The sequence below is a fragment of the Eptatretus burgeri genome, chromosome 9 (assembly GCF_056783735.1).
Source record: "Eptatretus burgeri isolate ZD-2024b chromosome 9, Ebu_testis_v1, whole genome shotgun sequence".
Classification (NCBI taxonomy): Eukaryota; Metazoa; Chordata; class Myxini; order Myxiniformes; family Myxinidae; genus Eptatretus; species Eptatretus burgeri.
In genome coordinates this window covers 13,836,263-13,859,000 of record NC_140969.1, presented here as the reverse complement: position 1 = coordinate 13,859,000, position 22,738 = coordinate 13,836,263, and the positions used below count along the sequence as shown (strand labels likewise).

The 22,738-nt window shown below is 44.0% G+C and overlaps 1 protein-coding gene across 3 annotated transcripts in view; it reads right to left on the bottom strand.

Moving 5' to 3' along the window:
- Positions 1-22,738, bottom strand: part of PPP1R21 (protein phosphatase 1 regulatory subunit 21) — a 139,427-nt gene that overhangs the window by 50,611 nt on the left and 66,078 nt on the right. For all 3 annotated transcript variants that reach the window (XM_085894131.1, XM_085894132.1, XM_085894130.1), the window contains exons 10-13: positions 12,759-12,908; positions 12,164-12,265; positions 1,628-1,716; positions 1,277-1,413 (exon numbers count right to left, since the gene is read on the bottom strand). In XM_085894131.1, coding sequence (XP_085750257.1) covers positions 1,277-1,413; positions 1,628-1,716; positions 12,164-12,265; positions 12,759-12,908 — 478 coding nt within the window. The remainder of the gene's footprint in view (positions 1-1,276; positions 1,414-1,627; positions 1,717-12,163; positions 12,266-12,758; positions 12,909-22,738) is intronic.

The window sequence follows — 22,738 nt, the reverse complement described above, 5'->3', positions numbered from 1 at the left end:
TTTCAGAGTGGAATTATTTTAATGGATGCCGGCCGAGAGATGCTGGAATGCTTCACTTGTTGGACATTCGTTTGAACGATCCTTTTCTTTTATTTCTCCTGCTGTTTATTTGCACCAAAGCGCTAATATATCGTTAAGACAGGATTTGCTGCTATAATTCTTGTTCATTGCACCAAATTTGTTATACTTCTACGTTCGTATGCAGCACAAGGCTGTGATATAGCATACGATAGTGATAATGCCTTGCTACCTGCGGTACTACTGCGGTACTACTACCACAAAGGTAACGGGGTAGCATCATTGGCCGAGGGCACGGCTGTGCACCGATGCACAATGTCCTCTGCTGGTTATGGCAGGAATTTGGTATTTAATCATGGTGTTGGCAATAGCTCGTCTACTCTTCGCGAATGATACTTATGGATGTTTAACGTCTACCAACTTATGCGGGCAGACGGAACACGCTGTTTAACATCCATCAGAGAGACGCATACATCCGCCACGTAATGCCTGATCCACGAGAACATATCGGGCCCGATACATTTTTGAAATATCATGCTATACAGAACTGTATCGTTTTTGGCCCTATCTCTCAATGTGAAGACTCACTTTAAAAATTAAATAATTGTCGTATCCAGATCTGGATTCGGATCTTCACCAAAACTGAATCGATGCTTTCTTGTCACACACCCAACCTGTCCACCAAGTTTCATCCGAATCCGTCCACAACTTTTTGAGGCATCATACTGTATATCGTTTTTGACCCTATCTCTCAATGGTGAAGAATCACTTTAAAAATTAAATAATTGCCGTATCCAGATCAGGATCCAGATCTTCAACCAAATCGAATCAGTTCGTCCTTGTCACACACCGAACCTGTCCACAAAATTTCATCTGGATCCGTCCACAAATTTTTGAGATATCTTGTACACAAACAAACAAACAAACAGAAAGAAAGGGGTGAAAACATAACCTCCTTCACCTCTGGAGGCGGAGGTAATCAACACAGGATACGGGATGCAAACTTGGAATCCCAGCATAATGAGACAGGTGCTCAGATCGGAATATGAAAAACAGAAAATCGTTTTCAAACCCGAGTACAAATCACAAGTAGACCGCTCCTTTTGATCACCTGAGTTCAACTGACATGGATAAGCAATGCACACACACACACACACACACACACACACACACACACACACACACACACACACACACACACACACACACACACACACACACACACACACACACACACACACACACACGACGTACGCACTTGGGAGGGCTAAGAGCGATATGTAACAGTGCACTTTTTGAAAGGCAGTCGTGAGTGCAGCCAAGTCTTTCTGGAGATCGCGATTCCGTGCACGTAGAGCCGTGGTGCACAAGGGAGACATGCACTCCTCATCGAGACTGCTCACCACGAGTTAATGAGAAAAGCAGCAATTCAGGCCCATGAAAAAGCAGACAGGTGGCTACGGTACTTTCAGAGGATATTTTTTTTTCCAAAAAGCATTTAACAAATTGCATCACAACGATTTATGGAGAATAAACGGAAATTATTAATGGATTTAAAAATACAAACAATAAACAGGCCAAAGGTGTATTTTTTGATGTGAAAATGCACCTCTTCAGCTGGTATGGTAACAGCTTAGCCAGGTATGACACATAGGTGGCAAAGCTGTCAGAAAACACTTTCAACAAGGTAGCAGTTTCCTAAAGGACAATGGAAAAAAAACAACATTGTAAATTAATAACAATTGTATCTGCCGTCATCAAAGTGTATTTAAGGTCAAAGGGAAAGAGAAGAAAATGTGCAGGAGATGGTCAAGGAAGTGCAACTTCAAGACTAAAGAATCATGAAATGGATATCAAAGGAAGTTAAAACGGCTCACAAAAGGGAAGTGCTACATTCAGTTTAACTGCAATTTCATCAAAATATTCCTCAACATTGTGTCCAAGAAAAATTTGGGTAAAAAGAAATATTCAGGAATAATGAAATGTTCTCTTTTACTTTTGTTTTTCTCACCGTCTCATCCTGTCGCTCTGGAAGGATCGTCAAACTAACCCACCCATATAGTTCCATGGTCAGCCACTGGAAAAGGTTCAGTCTCTTGCGCTTCTATGGTTCACCAACAGCCATCACCTTTCCTTGGCCAACCCCATAACAAAGCTGGTCTCCCCAAAGCCAGCCACAGATTGGGCACACTCTGCTGATCTAAGTTGTCTGTGGGGCATCTTCTTTGTCCATAGCTCATCTTTTTGTATTGCTCTCTCTCCTTTGGGCTGGCACTCCAGCAAAATGTCTGTCTCTCCTGGATTCTGTGAAATATAAAGCTCAACATTATTGGAATCTCCCGTGATGAGGCCGAAGCACAAGGTCTGTTGCTTTCACATCACTGGCAGGTTGATGCTTGGTCTGTCTCTGTCTCTGTTATATATTTTTTAAACCGCTTCTTCTCCGACATTGCTCCCTCCGCTCTCTCAATTCTCCGAACCTCACCAGCAATTCAGGATGCACGCATTCTTCCATAACCCTGTCGTCGTTAAACTTCCAAAACCCAAACTGACTGCACACCTCAATTCCTTTGTTCCTCGCTTCTCCAGTCGATGGAACTGCAGTCCAGAGGCCGTTCTTTCCCAATCTACCCTGCAGGGATCTTTTTACCACTGCGTCCATTACGTGGTGATCTATGCGTGTGCAAATTTTCAAGTTCATCGGACCATCGACGGCCGGACCCGGTCAGGGAAAGCTCAGAATCACCCAGTGGAGTCAGCGTTAAGGCGAAGAGAAAGTGCAAGCGAGCAGGACAGCAGGTAGAAGAGGTTCCAAAACGAGGAACCCAAAATGTTTCACGGAATGCTTGCAGTACGAGTATGCTGGGATATGTTTTGTCACATATCGAAGTTGAGAACATTTCCTTGTGCAAGGAAACAACCCAAAGTCTGTTACAAAACTGAAAAATGCACAACCTCATTTCTTTGATATAAAATGTGGCAACATAAGGGACAAGTGCTGATGTAGTTGTGTTTAACATTAAATATGTCAAAATACAGTACAACAGAAAAAAAATTTCAAAAACAGAAAAAAAAATATTAAATACAACTGTCCAGTATTTTTTTTGTTCGTTTGTTTTTGTTTTTTTTTAACTTAAAGATTATTACACGTCAACATCATATTTTTCCAAAAATGAAGAAAATATTGCGACTGTTGTATTATCTCCAGGTTTACATGATTTCAAAATAATTTTTTAAAAATGCCTTTAAACTCCCCGAGTTGTTTTAGCAGGAATGTTCGTGGTGATAGAAGTTGCCAGAGAATCACCCAAACAAAAGGAGCTTCAGAATTACGACCTTGGAAAGTGTGTGTGTGTGTGTGTGTGTGTGTGTGTGTGTGTGTGTGTGTGTGTGTGTGTGTGTGTGTGTGTGTGTGTGTGTGTGTGTGTGTGTGTGTGTGTGTGTGTTCGGCATGCAGTAAACAATAGGGGCGAAACGGAGGGGAAACCGCAGCTTTGCACACAAGAATGACACACAAAGCAGTCTGAATTTGTCAAAATAAGCCTTTGATGACTCGGAAGGACAACTGATATGGATTTCTGTGCAAGACATGCTTCTCAAACGTTCGACTTATTATCGCAATTTTAAAACTAGTACGGCACTCGGTAGAGCGCATACCTCCGCCAAGCGGAACGGTTTACGTTTTTGTATCCCAATGATCGGCCAGATTAGCATCGGACCTGAACCAACATCTAATCGATCCGTCCTCGTCACGCACCCAACATATCCAGCTCGTTTCTTCCGAATCCGTCCACAACGTTTTGAAATATCCTGCTCACAGGCAGACAAAGACGGGTGAAGACATCACCTCTGCCGACCTTTGGTGGCAGAGGTAATAGGTTTGGAGAGCCATGCTGTCTTCTATACCTTGCCCAACCACGAATCCCACTTCGACAAATTTGTTTGGACTTTGACGTGCATAAATAAATCACCGTACATCCTTGCCTTTTAACGACACCAGGATTGTGGAGTATACAGGGATAAGGATATTGCAATCACAAAAAACGGTGTGGAAAATAATTTCACAACAACAGTGCAAGTGAGCACAATATACGCCCAAACAAGGTGTATGCAGAATTGTGATACTGCATGGAAAACAGCATCCTGGTTGCCATGGCAACCACTTTAGATGACGAACTTATGTCGCGACACACCGTCTCCACAGTCTGTACCTATGTACCAAATATGAAACGTGAAAGTTGAAAAATTTGGGAGTTAGAGTGCGGACAGGAACGGACGGACGGTATCACATAATATTGTTGCGGTTGAGGAAATCCGCAAACTACCATTCAGGTCCTGTAGGTGAGATATCTCTGGAAGTACATGTGTAGTAAGCCCCAAACCCATTGTTGAGAGGGAATAAATGTGATTCATTCAGGCTGCGACCCTTTAAGATAGCCGTTTTTCTGATCTATCTTTATTTTGAACCAACCAAATCTCAACCGCCATCACACAACAACCACCAACCGCAACGCCGCTTCACAACAACAACAACGCCAACAGCCACGACCTTTGCCTTCACAACTCGCTCCCGCAAACACCGCATCACCACCATTCCAAACGTCGCCATGGCCATGGACCAGCACTTTAAACCCTCCACCACCTTCGCCTCTCCTTCTGCGGCCATTCCCGCACCGCTTGTGGGCACCGAGCGTCAGGCTGTCCTGGCCTCGTGCGGGACGCGCGCCGAGCCGCGGGTGCAAATAGCGGCCTTTCCGAGGAGAAATCGGATCAGGAATGATACACGCCCACTTCTGATCCGTCCAATCAGCAAGCGCGGGGCGGTTTGGCCCCGCCTCCAGGCGCGTCGGAGTAAAATCGATATATCAAAGTTCGAGGATCAGGGGAGACTCACGCCCCTTTTTCTCCGTCCAATGGGCGAGCATGGCTCCACCCCCGAGCTCGTTCTGATCCAGAAATTTGCATATGGGTTCTCCTGCCGGACTATAAAGCGCCGAGCGCGGGGCGAATTTGACCAGTTTTTGAGTTGGAGAGAAGGTTGGAGGCAGTGAGTTGGAGTCAGGAAGGTCGAGGCAGTCAAGTCAGGTCTGGAGAGTGGCAGTCTGTCGGGATTCGGAGTCTTCGGGGAGCTGCAGAGAGAGGAAGCCTGGAGCCTGGAGCGCAGTCGAGGTGATTTGCTGCAGTCGGCTGAGGAGAAGTGCGGAGGGGACCGGATACCTCGGGTCCGAGGCAAGGAAGACGGCGGTCGACGAGGTCGCAGTGGAGTCGCTCGTCGCGGGACACAAGCAAGCCAGCTATCCTCTTTCCCCAGAGCATCAACAATTCCCCCCTTTCCACCCCCCCCCCCGCGCTGAGATAGTGCGAAAAGGGGGCCCCGTTCCCACCCCACTCCAAGCAGTGCCAACGAAACCCGCGAAGGAGCGCGGAGTCGGGGCACCGCCGCCACATTTGCGGCTCATCACAAGACACGGGTAGGATCCACACGGTCTCGCGGCCCACAGGCCCCGTCTGCCCCCTTGTCTTTGAGGGTGGCCCTTTTCTTTTGCTTTTGAGTAAATGTGTTGTCGGCGCCGTCTGTAAGGTAAAACTGTGTAAGTGTTGCCGTGTGCTCGCGTAGTCGGTAGTAGATCGGCATTGTTGTGTTTCTTTTGTAACATCTGCTTTTGGTGCATAATTGTTGTAATTGTATATGTGTGCTCTCCGTGTGCCGCGGAATAAATGTGAATTATGTTGAACTGTTTTCCCGTTTCGCTTCGTCTTTTCTTTAATTGAATCTCCATCTTGCTTCACGTAAAGGGTTGGTGGTGGGTTTAATACGCCCGATAATTAATCGGAACCGTCGAGTTCGACGATAACACCGCTCGGTTATCCCGATAGTACGGAACGGGTCGCTTAAGTGGCCCGTGTCCGGAGTCGACCTGCGGCGAGGTGCGATCGCCCGGTCTACCCTCCGTGTGGGTACTTAGGTAGGTCGAATTTGGCGAACAACCCTATCCCACGCGGGGGGCCGATTGGCACGATCGTGGTGAGGCTGAAAGGCCCACCCGTGACTAGTTCCTGGCGTTAGTCCGAGAGGGTCACGACAGAATTGTCCGTCCGGTGGGCGACGTGCCGCGATTCGAGTTACGTGGCCGATCACATGCCGGCGGGCGCGAATTCGCAACAATATGATATATATCGGGCGTATAAAAGTCTGGGGTTCCTTCATTTGCAAGTGTAAGCAGCAGCCAACATGAGTCATCATGTTTCTGTCTCTGTCGTCGAGGGTGGACGGAAGTTATGTTTTCACCTGTTTGCCTGCTTGTTTGGCTGTCTGTGAGAAGGATATCTCAAAAAGTTGTGGATTGTTTTCGGACGAAACTTGCTGGATATGTTGGGTGTTTGACAAGGATGAATCAATTCGATTTTGGCGTTGATCTGGATCCTAGAATTTATTCAGTGATTCTTCACCATTAAGAGATAGGGCAAATAACTATATGCAGTATTTGTCAGACCCCGACATTCGCGGTTCCGCTATTTGCAGACCCCATCAGGTCCGGATGCAGATCCAGCCCATCCGTGGGATGCAAAACGTAACCTATTCAGCCTGACAGATGTATGTGTTCCATCGAGTGCTGTTCTCGTCCAGAGATGTCAACAAGTCACCTGAGCCAAGTCTCAAGTCTATGAGAACAACTCGCAAGTCAAATCTCAAATCAAGTGTCACGCCTTACTGTAATTTATATCATAGATAGACCTTGGTTACGTGTCATCCTTTAATGAGTGAAAGGTTTGCACGAGTCATGAACTGGTTGTTTATATGAGCTTGATGATTTTTTGGGTATGTGTACTCTGTAAAATAAATGACAAAGTTAAATTGCTTTAATTCAAACTCGTTGACCAGACTCGGTGGTGTAATGGTTATATTTGGTGACCAAATGGCTTCAAATCGGTAACGAAACTCGGTGACCAGACTCAGCCTTTTACGTGCCATTAATCTTGGTGATTCCGCTCCGAATATGGAAGGTCAGTGATTCAAGTGTTTATAAGCAAATAAGATCACCATCGGAATCTCCACCAGGCTACCGATAACGAAGTGACAGTGTTGCCAGATGTCCGATGAGTATCGTCTTTGTACGATGATTCAACGTCCTGTATCATGTACCATCGATAATTCCAAAAGAATTAAGCACTCGACATTCAATTTTCAGTTTAAAATTCACAACATTTCTCTCAGTCTGCTGGGCAGATCATGACCTCCACCATTACACCTCACGCAGCATTTTTCACGCAGGTGTAACATCACGTTAGCACGTGCACAGAGAGCAACTGAGAAGAGCAATGCACACGTCATTTCTGAGTTCTGACTTCCAAGCGTGTGGCCGTGGACATGCACATGTCAAGTTAAGGTTAGGGCTCCATTATTTAGGTGATAATAAAACCAGAGTTGGTGTCAAAGCCACCTAATGCTCGCCTGTTTATACATTTATCGTTTTTAAAAGACGAGTCTAATAATTAATATATTTCATAAAGCATTGCAGTGAAGTACAATTATAAAGCAATATATGTATTTGTATATTGTAATCAGTAATAAGAGCGCAAGTGAGCACAATATACGCCCTAACAAGAAGGTATATACGGAATTGTGCTACTACATGGAAAACAGCATCCTGGTTGCCATGGCAACCACTTTAGATGACGAACGTATGTCATGACACACCGGCTCCACAGTCTGTACCTATGTACCAAATATGAAACGTGAAAGTTGAAAACTTTGGGAGTTAGAGTGCGGACAGGAACGGACGGACAGACAGACAGGCAGGCAGACGGATGGACGACCAGTATCACATAATACGCCTATATATATATATATATATATATATATATATATATATATATATATATATATATATATATATATATATATATATATATATATATATATATATATATATATATATATATATATATATATATATATATATATATATATATATATATATATATCTGTATAAATATATATATATATATATATATATATATATATATATGTATGTATATGTATGTATATATATATATATGTATATATATATATGTATATATATATATATATATATATATATATATATATATATATATATACATATATACATATATATATATACATATATACACACACACATATATCGGGCGAATAAAAAAATAGTGTGGTGGATAAAAACATTAGAAAGGAAACTAGAGGGGGAGCACTCGGGAGAGTGCAAAACCTCCGCTGCCAATACTGCTGGGTCACTCAAGTGAACATTATAACTTATTCATTAAATATGATGTCAGTGCTGACAGAGTTATAGTTCATTTCTCCGAAATTTTTTTTTGGGGGGGGGGGGTGGTTGGAAATCACTTAAAACATGTAAAAATGCAAAAAAAACAAATCGAAATTTTGTTGAAAAAAAGTTGCAAAAATATTTTTTTTCTCTAACAATTTTTTTTTGGGGGTGGGGGTTGGAAATCACTTTAAAGCATGTAGAAATGCAAAAAAAAAGTTTTTTTCTCTAACAATTTTTTTTTGGGGGGGGGGTTGGAAATCACTTAAAACATGTAGAAATGCAAAAAAAAATTCTTTTCTCGAACAATTTTTTTGGGGGGTTGGAAATCACTTAAAACATGTAGAAATGCAAAAAAAAAAATTATCAAACAATTTTTTTTTGGGGGGGGGGACCAAGTCCAAAATCTAATGGCATGATCCTTGGACCATACCTAACCCCCCACCAAGTTTCGTCGAAATCCGTCGAGGAGTTTTTCCGTAATACAAATTTTTTTACATTTTCACGCTCACGCTCACGCTCACGATCACGATCACGCTCACGCTCACGCTCACGCCAGGGGTATCGCTATAGCTCTCTGTTCTTCGAACAGGCGAGCTAAAAAATGACATCACAGTGTGCAGGTGAATGCAATGAATTCAGAAAGTGGTCATATGTTGGTCTATGACAAAAAAAAAATAAACAACTTAGGAAAGCATAAATAAGGAGAAAAATTGATCGTTTTAAACATGATATGCTCATTAAATAAACTCGTGAATCGTCAAACTATGGTCAGAATCTGTTTCGTCAAAAAGCAACCAAAATGTGTTTTAAATTATTAATTTTTCTTTTAAAACAATACTTCAAAATATGCCTCTGACAATCCAGAGTTGATATTCTCTGTATTAACTTTATGTCATTTTTTTGTGACATTTCAGTCGAGCTCAACCGTCCACAACGTGATATCACAGAGTGATGAAAGGCATCATGTAACATCACATTTATCTCCTCTTTTCAAAAATACAACAACATTCCCTTTTAATATTTGGTATAAGGACGTTTTGATCGTTCGTTTCTCAGGTGGTGCATCATACTGCACAACATGCTTCCATGTTTTGATTTTTTAAAGGCTGTTTATGAAGCTAAGGTGTTGCTTTATAACTCTCATGCATCGATGCGTTCATAAGGGGGAAAACGAGCACAGCAGAGGCAGTGAACAGTCAGGGGAAAAAACAGGAAGTAATGGGAATGACTTGTGGACCTGGGTCTCGGTGGTGAGCACGACCGCTAGGGGGAGCAGTCAAGTCGGATCCACCGAACACACCGGAATTTAGGTCGTGACCCTCGGATAAGTCCGAAGGTACGGCTCCCGAACAGGACCATGAATCACCAATAATTTGACCGCGTGGAGTAGGGTTAATTGCCAAACTTCAATATACCTAAGTACCCACACGGCAAAGCTTACAGGGGAATTCACACCCTCGGCAGGCCTTGAGCGGAACGAGCCGTTACCGTGCTCGAACCGTGTGTAACCCGAGGCTCGTCGGTCCAAATGTACAACTACGGCAACGGCCTTCCGAATCTCCAATACACACCGTGGCAAACCAATGGCAGAAATGACAAAGAACGAGCTGGTACATTCAACAAGAGGGGAATTTATTAACAACAACAATTGGGGAGGGGAACACAGAGCAGAGTTATCACGAATAAGCAGTCAATGTACAAGGGCGAGATACTTAAACAATGTCTACTTATCGGACTGGCGCCACACACACACACACACACACACACACACACACACACACACACACACACACACACACACACACACACACACACACACACACACACACACACACACACACACACACACACACACACACACACACACACACACACACTGGGGCCGGTTGCCCTTTATTGTGCCCTATAGCTTGGGAGGGAAGATGAGCTGAGGGAAGAGCCTGTTCTTGCACCTGCCCACCTCGTGCGGTAACGTTGATCTTGTTCGGTGGTGGGACTCAAACCCGCGCCGATATACCAGGCACCAAGGGACCAAGGATTCAGCCACGGACGCCAGCCAGCTCGAATAATGATGAGGTGAGGGATCACCGCGACGAGACCAGAGCCAGCGACAAGACGAGACCAGCCACGAGATGACCGCGCCGTCCCTTCTATTTCTTCTCCCACCGGGGTCGGGGGGTCAGGGGGATGTGTCTCACGTCACCGCACCCCTCATTCGCCGGGGGAAATCGGTCTCGGTGTTCGGGGGAAATCGGTGTTCTCCCTGTGATTGGTCGGGGGGCGTGTCGGGGCGTCTCGATCCCCCGCCCCCCGAAGAGACTGCTTCTCTTGGAGCTCGCTCTGCGCCCATTGGCTGAAAGCCGGCAAACGCGCTCGCACCCTTCCGATTGGCCAAAGCGTGGAGTCAGAATTTCGGTGACCGAGGGAACTCCGCCCACATGAGTGTTCGACACGCCATCGTGCGGGGAATGGTCCAGAGTGTTGTTGTTATTTTTGTGGATATAAATTCTAGAGCTAAGAAAATCACTGCACAGCGCACGTACACTTAATCACCCATTAGACATAGGACGGAACCCTACCTAGAAACACATACTTACCGATATAACTGATCTATAGGACCTGGCTGTTGTGTGCAGTAAACTTTCAAATTCGTAACAGACTTTCTGGAAGGATGCCGCGAATCGAAGACGGTCGACGTTTGCAAATTGAAATGTCGCTGTGCATTGTGGGTTAATGTCGGTTAAAAAAACAATTTTTTCCACATGGTTTGTGGGAATTGTACGATAAATTCTTCTGAAAATACGATAATTTTGAGGTTCCATTACAATGTTTCCACTTTTCAAAATCTGGCAACCCTGCGAAAAAATAAAAAATAAAAATAAAAACACGGAAGAAGCTTATTGGGTATGAACCAAGCAGCAGCAATAATTCCATATGCATAATGTACGGCATACATGTCTACTGAATTCAAGGACGCCAAATCCATGGAATGAAAGATACTATCGCTCTATTTGCTTTTTTTCAGTAACTTACCTCCATTCACTCCACTAGACACATGTATGTGCGATCAGAGGCTCAGAGCTCAGCGGCACTTTCGGCGCTGTATGACCAATACATTTCCAAAGCTCGGCGCGATCTATTTACCGAGTTTGTGGTCCCTTTGGCGCACAGTTCCAGCAGTCTTTGTTGATGAACATAACAATCACATCCTACCAGACATCGAATGAAAATTCGTCGAAAACACATCACCGAGACGTATTTATTTTGACATCGACAGTGTTCATTCATTCATCGTCATAATCAACAAGTTCACAAGCTGAAGTCTCAAGTCACAAAATTTGCGACTCGAGTCGCCATCTCTGTTGTCGTCTTTCATGAAGTGAAGAAGAAAGTAGGAATCGCTTTTTAATGGAATCAAAACTCACGCATGAAGCTTTGAAGGTCTACGAGCCATTGTGTTCGGTTGGTTGTTGTTTATGGTATCAAAACTCAACATGAAGATTTCATGCATAGATTAAGCAGGACCTTTCAATTACTTAATGATTTGGATATTAAAATATCAGCACACGATATACATGGAAACGGTGCATGTGTATGTCGTGCAACATGCTCGGATGTGCATGAATGCGTCACTCGCTCAGATTGTGACTCATGCAAAATGCCACGTCAAATGAAGTACAAGCTGTGTGAACGACTCTGACTTTAATCTGACAAACAAGTCGAGGCAAAATTTGAGATGAGAAGCCAAGGCAGAAATCTTCACAAATATTTGAAATAAAACATAAGCAGTTCCACTTTGTAGCCCAACCTGGAACGATTGAAAAGATTTAAGTACTCACCAATGTGGTCATACTATCTTCTGTTATACTTTCAAGAAGCTGCCAGAGACTCCGTTCGATCGGACGTACATGGGATGCGTTTTCATGCAGGTGATGACAAAACTGCACAAAAGACAACTTTTAATTAGCTTGAGAATGAAAGTAGCCCTATTTTTCTCGTATTCTTTTTCCGCTTTCTCTAACCCACCCTATATCTTCCAGGACATGTGCATTCTTCCAGTCAACCTAATCTCATTAAACTCACAAAATATAGACTCACCATCAACCTTCATTTCCTTGTTCCTCTTTTCTCCCAATTGTGAAACTGCCTGCCTAAGGCTGTTCAATCTCATTCTTCCCTCCAGAGCTTCAAACGTTTGTAGTATACCACCATCTCATGTTACCCTTCATCATTGCCCACAATATTGTCCTCAAATAAACCCCCTAACCCAACCCTCTTTTTGCAGGTTACTGGGTCTCCTCCTCTTCTATCTTTATTCTCCCTTTGTGTTCATTCATTGCCTTGCTTGTTGCCTTACTGTCTGCTCTTTGATGAGCTGAGGCTTTGTGCACAAGAAACTGCAAAAAGCACACGTTCTCCCATTGGGCTGCTTACCCTCTGGTTAACTGCTGAGATGACGTCCATCGAGGAATCCACTGGGTAGATGAGAGAGCGCTGCTCCGTGTAAGTATGGAAGTTCAGCAGAGCAGCCACAAGGTCTTTCACCAGGTCATGTGCACGTTCTGTGACTTCTCGAGCCTTGTGCTGCAGCCATAATAAAAAAAAAACAATGGCTACTTCCCAATTTAATCTACACCAGCACATTAAGAAACCCACACTCTTTCACTCGGGATTCATTTTTAAACATCGATCAAAAGATATGTACATCATGTAACTGATAAAATATAAATCCATCATCAATTAATCGAAACATGTTTCCGCACTTTCGGGAAATGCTATATCTACTGCTCTGTCCAATGGGGCCATGAATTTGTCATATGGAATGTTAGTGCATAATATGGGGGGGGGGGGGGAAATGACAAGTTGGAAGACATTGAGCAATACATCTGTTGTTAATGACGTGGATGTTATCGATTACAGGTTTGGAGGTTATCAATGATCCAGAACTTTTAAAGACCAGAATAACTGTAAATGAGTTTTATGGCCCACTGTAAGACTGCCCGACAACGGTTTCAGTGTCTTCTCTGTTCACCTGCGATGATGAACCTCATCTTACAAGGATTCTTGTGCACTTGTGCATTTTGTCCGTAGCCTGATGGAGTACTGCTCTCCCCTCTGGGCTGGTGCTCCTGCCTCCCACCTTTCTCGACTTCACGCTGTCGAAACCAGGGCTTTTAAGATCATTGGCATCTCCCGCAATGAAGCTGAGTCTTTGGGCCTCTCACTCAATCACCGCAGGTTGGTCGGTGGTCTTTCTGTCTTCTACCGACTCCTCTCCAGCCTTGCCCCCCCTGCTCTCTCTGCGATTTGTCCCAACCACATTTCCACAGGGCGCTCAAGGTCCGCCAACAACCCCCTTCTGGTAAAACTACCAAAATCACGAATCACTGCTCATCTTCACTCTTTCATTCCTCTGTTTTCCCGCCTTTGGAATAAACTTCCTCACTCTATTCTTTCCCATTCTTCCCTCCAGGCTTTCAAAACAGCTGTTCACCACCACCTCTTATCTTCCCCCATCCAAATCCTCGATCTTTTCTACCCCCGATAATCCACCCAAGCCCACTTCCTTCAATTCTCCTGCTTTCCTTCCTGAAAGTCCCTGTAATGTCCATCTTCTCCTCGCCATGTTCCCCGTCCCATCCCCATCCCTCTCCCTTCCACAGTTCACCTGTGTCTGTTCCCCAATGTTTTGTCCCTTCCACTCCCGCCCCTCTTGTCTCATGCCTCCTTGCTGTGAGTTGTGTGTTAGCTCTCATACGAGCCTCGACCAAGGTATACAAAAAATAAAAATAAAAAAAAAACATTTTAGGGATTCAGTAAATTTATGTTAATTGTGGTGTTTTTCTAGTGTTCTTATCTTTCGGTGATTTATATGGTGCTATATCAAGTCCATTTTATTATTATTACTTATTTTGTACGTCTTAGAATGTCCACCATGAAAGCCTAATTCTTCCAAAAATGTTCCATGGAGAATGCTTTAGATACAAATACATGCTTAGCTCACCTGGACTTTAATCAGGTGAGCTTATGCGATTGAGCAGTGTGTCAATGAATCAGTCTGTAAACACGTCAGTCATTATCGCTTGAACTAAAACACACAAATTTAATGAAACTTGGCCACAAGCTTCATATCTGATGCTCAACGAAGGTGTATTGACCGCATCAAAATCTGCGCTCATTAAGGGGTTCTACGGAGGAGGGTGGGGGGGGGGAGGGAGGTTCGAAGCCCACAAAATAGGTATTTTTCTCTCTTCCCCGAAGCTACACACATGATTTTGATGAAACTTGACCACAACCTTCATCACCCCTGATGTATCAAAATATCGACCGCATCAAAATCTGCGCTCATTCTGGGGGTCGATGGTGGGGGGGAGATTTTGACCCCCTAAAATAGGTATTTGCTCTCTTCTCCAAAATTACACACACAATTTTGATGAGACAACCACAACCTTCATCACCCATGATGTACCAAAGTTTGCTCACAGCATCAACAACAACAACAACAAAGAAACAAGCTCAAATGAGCTCTGATCCTCATCCTCTTAATGATGATGTCATAAAAACGAATATGACGTCATTGTGATGAATCAGGTTTGTGATAAATTATATCTGTGCTAATGCCCGACTTGAATCCAGCAAACAAAATTCAAACAGCTTGCCTAGTTTCGGAGATAATGGTATAGGCGATTTCCATTAGCGGCGATATTATGACGTCAACTTTTTTCTAGGAAGAATTTCCAAAAACGGACATGGTTACTGCCTGCGCGTGGGCTTTCTGCATATACATGGCAAGTTTCACGAAGATCCGATGAAAACTCTGGGTTGTGAAACAACTTGGAAGAATTTCCAAAATCGGAGATGGTTACTGCCTGCGCGTGGGCTTCCTGCATATACATGGCAAGTTTCACGAAGATCCGATGAAGAGTCTGGGTTGTGAAACAACGAGGAAGAATTTCCAAAATCGGAGATGGTTACTGCCTGTGCATGGGCTTTCTGCATATATATGGCAAGTTTCCCAAAATCCGATGAAGGCTTGTGAAACAAAAATGGCAAAAAATAGGAATGACCATAAAAATTGATATGACGTCATAGTGATGCATCATATGTGCAGTAATTCATCTCTGCTAATGCCCCGTTTGATTCCCGCAAACAGAATTCAAAAAGCTTGCCGAATTTCGGAGATAATTTCTTAGGCGATTTCCATTAGCGGAGATATTTTGACGTCATAACTTTTTTTGTAGGAGGAATTTTCAAAATCGGAGATGATTACTGTCTGCGCAGGGTATTTTTACATATATACGCTAAGTTTCAGGAAGTTTTGATGAAAACTGTAGGCCATGAAACAAAAAAGTCCACAAGAAGAAGATGAAGAACAACAACGTGAGTAAGACTTAAAGATCCTCCACGAGGATCTAAAATATATATATATATATATATATATATATATATATATATATATATATATATATATATATATATATATATATATATATATATATATATATATATATATATATAGTTGCGGTTGTGGAAATTCGCAAACCACCATTCAGGTCCCGAAGGTGAGATATCTCTGGAAGTACATGTGTAGTTAGCCCCAAACCCGTTGTTTAGAGGGATTAAATGTGATTCATTCGGGCTGCGACGCTTTCAGATAGCCGTTTTTCTGTTCTATCTTTATTTTGAACCAACTATGCTCCAACCATCACACAACAACAACGCCAACAGCCACGATCTTTACCTTCACAACTCGCTCCCGCAAACATCGCATCACCGCCATTCCAAACGGCACCATGGCCATAAACCACCACCATAAACCCTCCACCACCTTCACCTCTCTCCTTCTGTGGCCATTCCCGCACCACCTGTGAGCACCGAGCGTCGGGCTGTCCTGGGCTCGAACAAGATACGCGCCGAGCCGCGAGTGCAAAATGCGGCCTTTCCGAGGAGAATTCGGATCAGGAATGCTACACGCCCACTTCTGATCCGTCCAATCGGCAAGCGCGGGCGGTTTGGCCCCGCCTCCAGGCGCGTCTGTGTGGAATCGAGATATGCAAATTCTAGGATCAGGGGAGATTCACGCCCCTTTTTCTCCGTCCAATGGGCGAGTGTGGCTCCGCCCCCGAGCTCGTTCTGATCCGGAAATTTGCATATGGGTTCTCCTGCCGGCCTATAAAGCGCCCAGCGCAAGGCGAATCTGGACAGAGTCGGTTTTGGAAGAGCGGAGAGTGGCAGAGTCGGTTTTGGAAGAGCAGAGAGTGGCAGAAAAGCAGAGTCAGTTTTGGAAGAGCGGAGAGTGGCAGAAAAGGGAGAGTCAGTTTGGAAGAGCGGAGTGGAGTCGGGAGGCGAGGGCGTCCCGGTGGTTTTCGGCAGTCGGCTGAGGAGAATTGGGGGAAGAGTCCGAGGAGCTCGGGTCCGAGGCAAGGAAGACGGCGGTCGGCGACGAGGTCCCGGTGGAATCGCTCGTCACGGGACCCAAGCAAACCAGCTATACTCTTTCCCCAGAGCATCAACAATCCCCCCCCCTTTTTCCCCCGCGCTGAGATCGTGCGAAAAGGGGGCCCCGTTCCCACCCCACTCCAAGCAGTGCCAACGAAACCCGCGAAGGAGCACGAAGTCGGGGCACCGCCACGCTGCCACATTTGCGGCTCATCACAAAGACGCGGGTAGGACCCACCCGGTCTCGCGGACCTGACCGCTCTTTCAGGTCCCGTGCAAATATTGGCCCACAGGCCCCGTCTGCCCCCTTGTCTTTGAGGGTGGCCTTTTCTTTTGTTTATGTGTAAACGTGTGTGTGTGGCGCCAGTCTGGTGAAGTAAAACTGTTAAGTGTTGCCGCGTGTTGGTCTTATTCGGTAGTATCTCTGCGTCATTGTTGCTTTTGTTACATTTGCTTTTTGTGCATAATTGTTTTAATTGTATATGTGTGCTCTCCGTGTGCCGCGGAATAAATGTGCATCATCTTGAACTGTTTTCCCATTTCGCTTCGTCTTTTTTTTAATTGAATCTCCATCTTGCTTCACGTAAAGGGTTGGTCGTGGGCTTAATACGCCCGATAATTAATCGGAACCATCGAGGCCAACGATAACACCGCTCGGTTATCCCGATAGTATGGAACGGATCGCTTAAGCGGCCCATGTCCGGAGTCGACCTGCGGCGAGGTGTGATCGCCCGGTCTACCCTCCGCGTGGGTACTTAGGTAGGTCGAGTTTGGCGAACAACCCTATCCCACGTGGGGGGCCGATTGGCACGATCGTGGTGAGGCCGAAAGGCCCACCCGTGACTAGCTCCCGGCGTTAGTCCGAGAGGGTCACGACAGAATTGTCCGTCCGGTGGCGACGTGCCGCGATTCGAGTTACGTGGCCGTTCGCACGCCGGCGGGCGCAAATTCGCAACAATATATATATATATATATATATATATATATATATATATATATATATATATATATATATATATATATATATATATCTTCTTCTTCTTTCGGCTGCTCCCGTTAGGGGTCGCCACAGCGGATCATCCGTATGATCCGCATAGAGATTTGGCACATGTTTTATGCCGGATGCCCTTCCTGACGCAACCCTGGTCGCCTCTTACGACACAGGGATATGGTACACCTATTTCAACCAGGGTATACACCGGCCCAGTATACTGGTACTCATTTCGCCGACCTCGGAAGGATGACAGGCTGAGTCAACCCCCTGGTGTATTAATTCAGTGGCCCAACAGGGCTTGAACTCAGGACCTTTTGGATCCCAAGCCGCTGCCCTAACCACTGTGCCAACACCAGGATATATATATATATATATATATATATATATATATATATATATATATATATATATATATATATATATATAGATATATATATATATAGATATATAGATATATAGATATATATATATATATATATATATATATATATATATATATATATATATATATATATATATATATATATATATATATAGATATATATATATATATATATATATAGATATATATATATATATATATATATATATAGATATATATATATATATATATATATATATATATATAGATATATATATATATATATATAGATATATATATATATATATAGATATATATATATATATATATAGATATATATATATATATATATAGATATATATATATATATATATATATATATATATATATATATATATATATATATATATATAGATATATATATATATAGATATATATATATATATATATATATATATATATATATATATATATATATATATATATATATATATATATATATATATATATATATATATATATATATATTGTTGCGAATTCGCGTGCGCCGGCGTGCGGTCGACCGCGTGTAGCCAAGAGTAGCCGCCTCGCCCACCGGAACGGACAATTCAGTCGTGACCCTCCGGGAACTACCGCCCGGAGCCAGTCACGGGTGGGGGTTTAACCTCACCACAACTCGGTCCGTACTCTACCCGCGCGAAATTGGGTCCGAGCGCCGAATGGTCGATTTACCTAAGTACTCGCGCGAGTAGCGTACTGAGGAGTTGTACCACGCCACAGGCCGACTCCGGACACGAACTGCTTGAGCGGTTCGTTCCCTATTACAGGGATAACCGAGCAGAGTTATCGTCGGCCTTGACGGTTCCGATTAATTACCGGGATGTTGAAACCCACTACGAATCCCTTACGTGATGCAAAATGGAGATTCAATAAAAGGAAGGAGACGAAGCAAAGCGGGAAACAGTTCAACAAGCAATGCACATTTATTATGGAAACATGGAAGGCACGTATATTGCAGTCAAGACAAGATGCAGCAAAAGCAAATGCAATACAACCGAATAAAAGGGCAATTATTTACAACACTTATGCAGTTCTACTTGTTGGGACTCGGCACCACATTACTCATACAAAAAGCAAAGGAAAGAAAGCCACCCTCACAGGCAAGGAGGCAGACAGGTCCGTGGACCAAATGTGCGTGGATCCTGGAGGAGCGGCCAGGTCCACGAGACCGAGAAGGTCTTACCCGCGTCCTCGTGACGCGATGGCGGGCAAGCCGCAATGTTCGCGCAGCTGCGCCCCGACTCCGTGCCCCTGGCGTGGTCGGCGAGCCCTCTCCGGCGTGCTCCGCGCAAGCAGTTTTGTTGGCACCACATTTAGGGCGGGGAAGGAACAGGGCCCCCCAGCACTATCTCAGCGCGGATGGGGGGGGGGGAATTGCTGATGCTCAGGGAGAGGGGAATGGCTGGCTGGCTTGGACCCCACGACGAGACGAGCGAGCCCCACACCACAACCTCGACCGCCGTCTTCACTTGACTCGAACTTGAACTCTTCACTTGCCCCGACCAGCCGCCTGCAACTCAACCGCGCGAACTCCTCGAGTCGCCTTATGCTCGCGTCTTTATAGGCTGCAGGAGGAGCCTATATGCAAATTACAGGATCAAAACGCGATTGGAGTTGGGGCCACGCCACCCTCTGTTCAGCCATTGGTGCGGCAAAAAGGGGGCGTGGACCTCTTTTGATCCAAATTCCTCTCGTAAAGAATCTACGTTCATCGCGCTTGGGGGCGGGGCCATACCGCCCGACGCTCGCCCATTGGACGGAGAAAAAGGGGGCGTGATGCCTTCCTGATCCGAATTTCTCCCTCGGAAAGACCGCCATTCGCACTCGCGGATCGATGCGTTCGGCACCAATAGCCGAACGGGCCCTGGACAGCACGACGTTTGGTGTTGACTGGTGGTGTGGTCGATGGTTGGAAAAGGAGATAGGCGAAGGTGGTGGGGGGTTTTCTGTGGTGGTTTGGTCGTTGGCGGGCGTCCTTTGGGAATGGCGGTAAAGCGATGTTTGCGGGATGGAGTTGTGAAGGTAAAGGTAGTGGCTGTTTGCGTTGTTGGCGGCTTAATGGTCGAAAATAACAATAGAGAAAGAAAAATGGCTAACTCAAAGCGTCGCAGCCCGGATGAATCACATATTCCCTCTATACAAGGGTTTGGGCTAACTACACATGAACTTACCGATATATCTCACCTGAGGACTCATGGTGTAATGCGAATTTCCACAACCGTAACAATATATATCAGGGCCTAAGGGGTTTCAATGACTGTTGCTCCTATTCCAGGTGAGCTTCAGGACAGGTGGTCCTATTTTTACTTGTCTTATTAATACGAACAATAATGTATTGTTTTTGAAGCTGTTACATTGATTCAAACTTTACTTTTAAAAACAAGAACTTTCCTTTTCACAAGTTTCACCACCTTATTTCAGGCTGGCAGATGGCCTTGACTCCTTGAGCATGTGCGGGGAATCCTTCATCAGAGGGCCGTAAGAGCTATTGTTGAACTGCTGCAGGTAAGTTGCTGTTTGTCGAAAATTAATGACGTGTTCGTAATTTAAACAGCACATATGGAGAAAAGCAATGTGACTAAACCTTACCACCGCCACCGAAGGTGGACGGAGGTTATGTATTTCACCCCTCTGTCTACTTGTCTCCCTGTGAGCAGGATATCTCAAAAAGTTATGGATGGATTCAGACGAAGTTTGGGAGGAGAGGTTAGGTGTGTGACCAGGACGAATCGATTAGATTTTGGTGAAGATCCGGACACCAATTTTTTTTTTTTTAAGTGATTCTTCACCATTGAGAGATGGGGCCAAAACGATGTATAGCATGATATTTCAAAAAGTTGATGGATTATGACAATCTGGAGGACCAGTTGGGCAGGTGACAATAACAAGCCGATTGTGTTTTGATTAAGGTCCGGATGCAGATTTGGCCTTTCTGTGGGATACAAAACAAACTGTTCAGCCTGACGGAGGGTATGCACTCCACTGAGTGCTGTTACTTAGCAAGTTAAAATTAATGTAATGCAACTCAACATCCTAATTGGTGGTAAATAATAATAATAATAATAATAATAATAATAATAATAATAATAATAATAATTAAAAAAACAGTAAATGGGAAATCATGGACGCTTTAATAATCGTCATGCCAATTTTAAAGTAACTTTCCGAATGTGACTTCAGAAATTGCTTCCTTTTTGGAGAGCGTATATGTTTGGGAGAATACTTCTTGCTATTCTGAAGTTGTTTTTGAGTTCAGTGATGATAGCTACATAAAATACTGAACAAAATATCACCACACAGGCAGGATCACGCTGCTCCGGTGCATGCTCCCAGACCTGACCTGACCTGACAGGATCAAAACATGTCGCAGGCCAGAGGATCCCAATTCCTAGCCTCGAGGTGTGCACACTTGCCTCTAAGTTATCTGGTCTGAGTGCGAATCCTGACCCAACTATAAACTGTCATCCCATTGTTTCACAGGCAAGGCGATTCATCAATGTGTGTGCCGTCACTCGGATTGACGTTAAGCTGAACGTCCCGTCTGCCACAACTAGTTGATCGACGTCACATATCCCATAGCGTCCTTCGCGAAGAGTAGGTGAACTATTATTGGCAGCATGGCCAAATTACAAAATCTTGCCCCAACTACTGCTGGAAAAGCAATGGCAAACCGTCCAGTATAACTCTTGCGAAGAAACGACATCTATAGGTTGTACTGTTTCCTTGAAGATGAACATTCCTTCCCCTTATTGAACTTCACAAAGCAAACACAACCCTTAGTGCTTCTTCATCATTGAAGATCTTTCAACTTATTGCACTTTGTACAGTGCACACAACCCTTGGTAATTGTCTCTTGTAGTGTTTTTTGAAAGTTTATGCCACACATCCTCTTGTTGCAGTATTTCCTCCATATTGATCATTTATACCCATTTGCTAGCAAACAAATATTGATCATGTCTTTTTTTTAACTGCAGTAATCAGCTTCTTTAAGTTTATACTTGTACATTTACGGTCAATTGTACCTAGAATGGCTATAATGCAGATTAGGAGTTCCCCTTAATCATCCTCTCCAATTATAATCTGCTAAAGATTTGCCAAAGCTCGTTTAGTTGTCGTTTTTCATGGTATTAATCCTGATTCTACCATGAGTAATTACTCCACAAACGTTTGGTATGCTGAGCTCGAACCAATCATTTCCGATCTGCTTTGGTGTGTCTGTAAAAGGACATCCACATCCATAATTGTGTACTCTGTGTTTGTGAAATAATCTTTTGGTAAAGTGTTAAAAACGGAGGCAATTATGCTTTGGCTGTTAATACAGTATGTATGTATGTATGTATGTATGTATGTATATACATACATACATACATATAAACACACAATTACACACACACACACACACACACACACACACACACACACACACACACACACACACACACACACACACACACACACACACACACACACACACACACACACACACACACACACTCTCTCCACCAGTCTGTTTGTCTTTTCAGGGCGGAGCTTGGAAATCAGTGTTGCCATTTTGTTCAT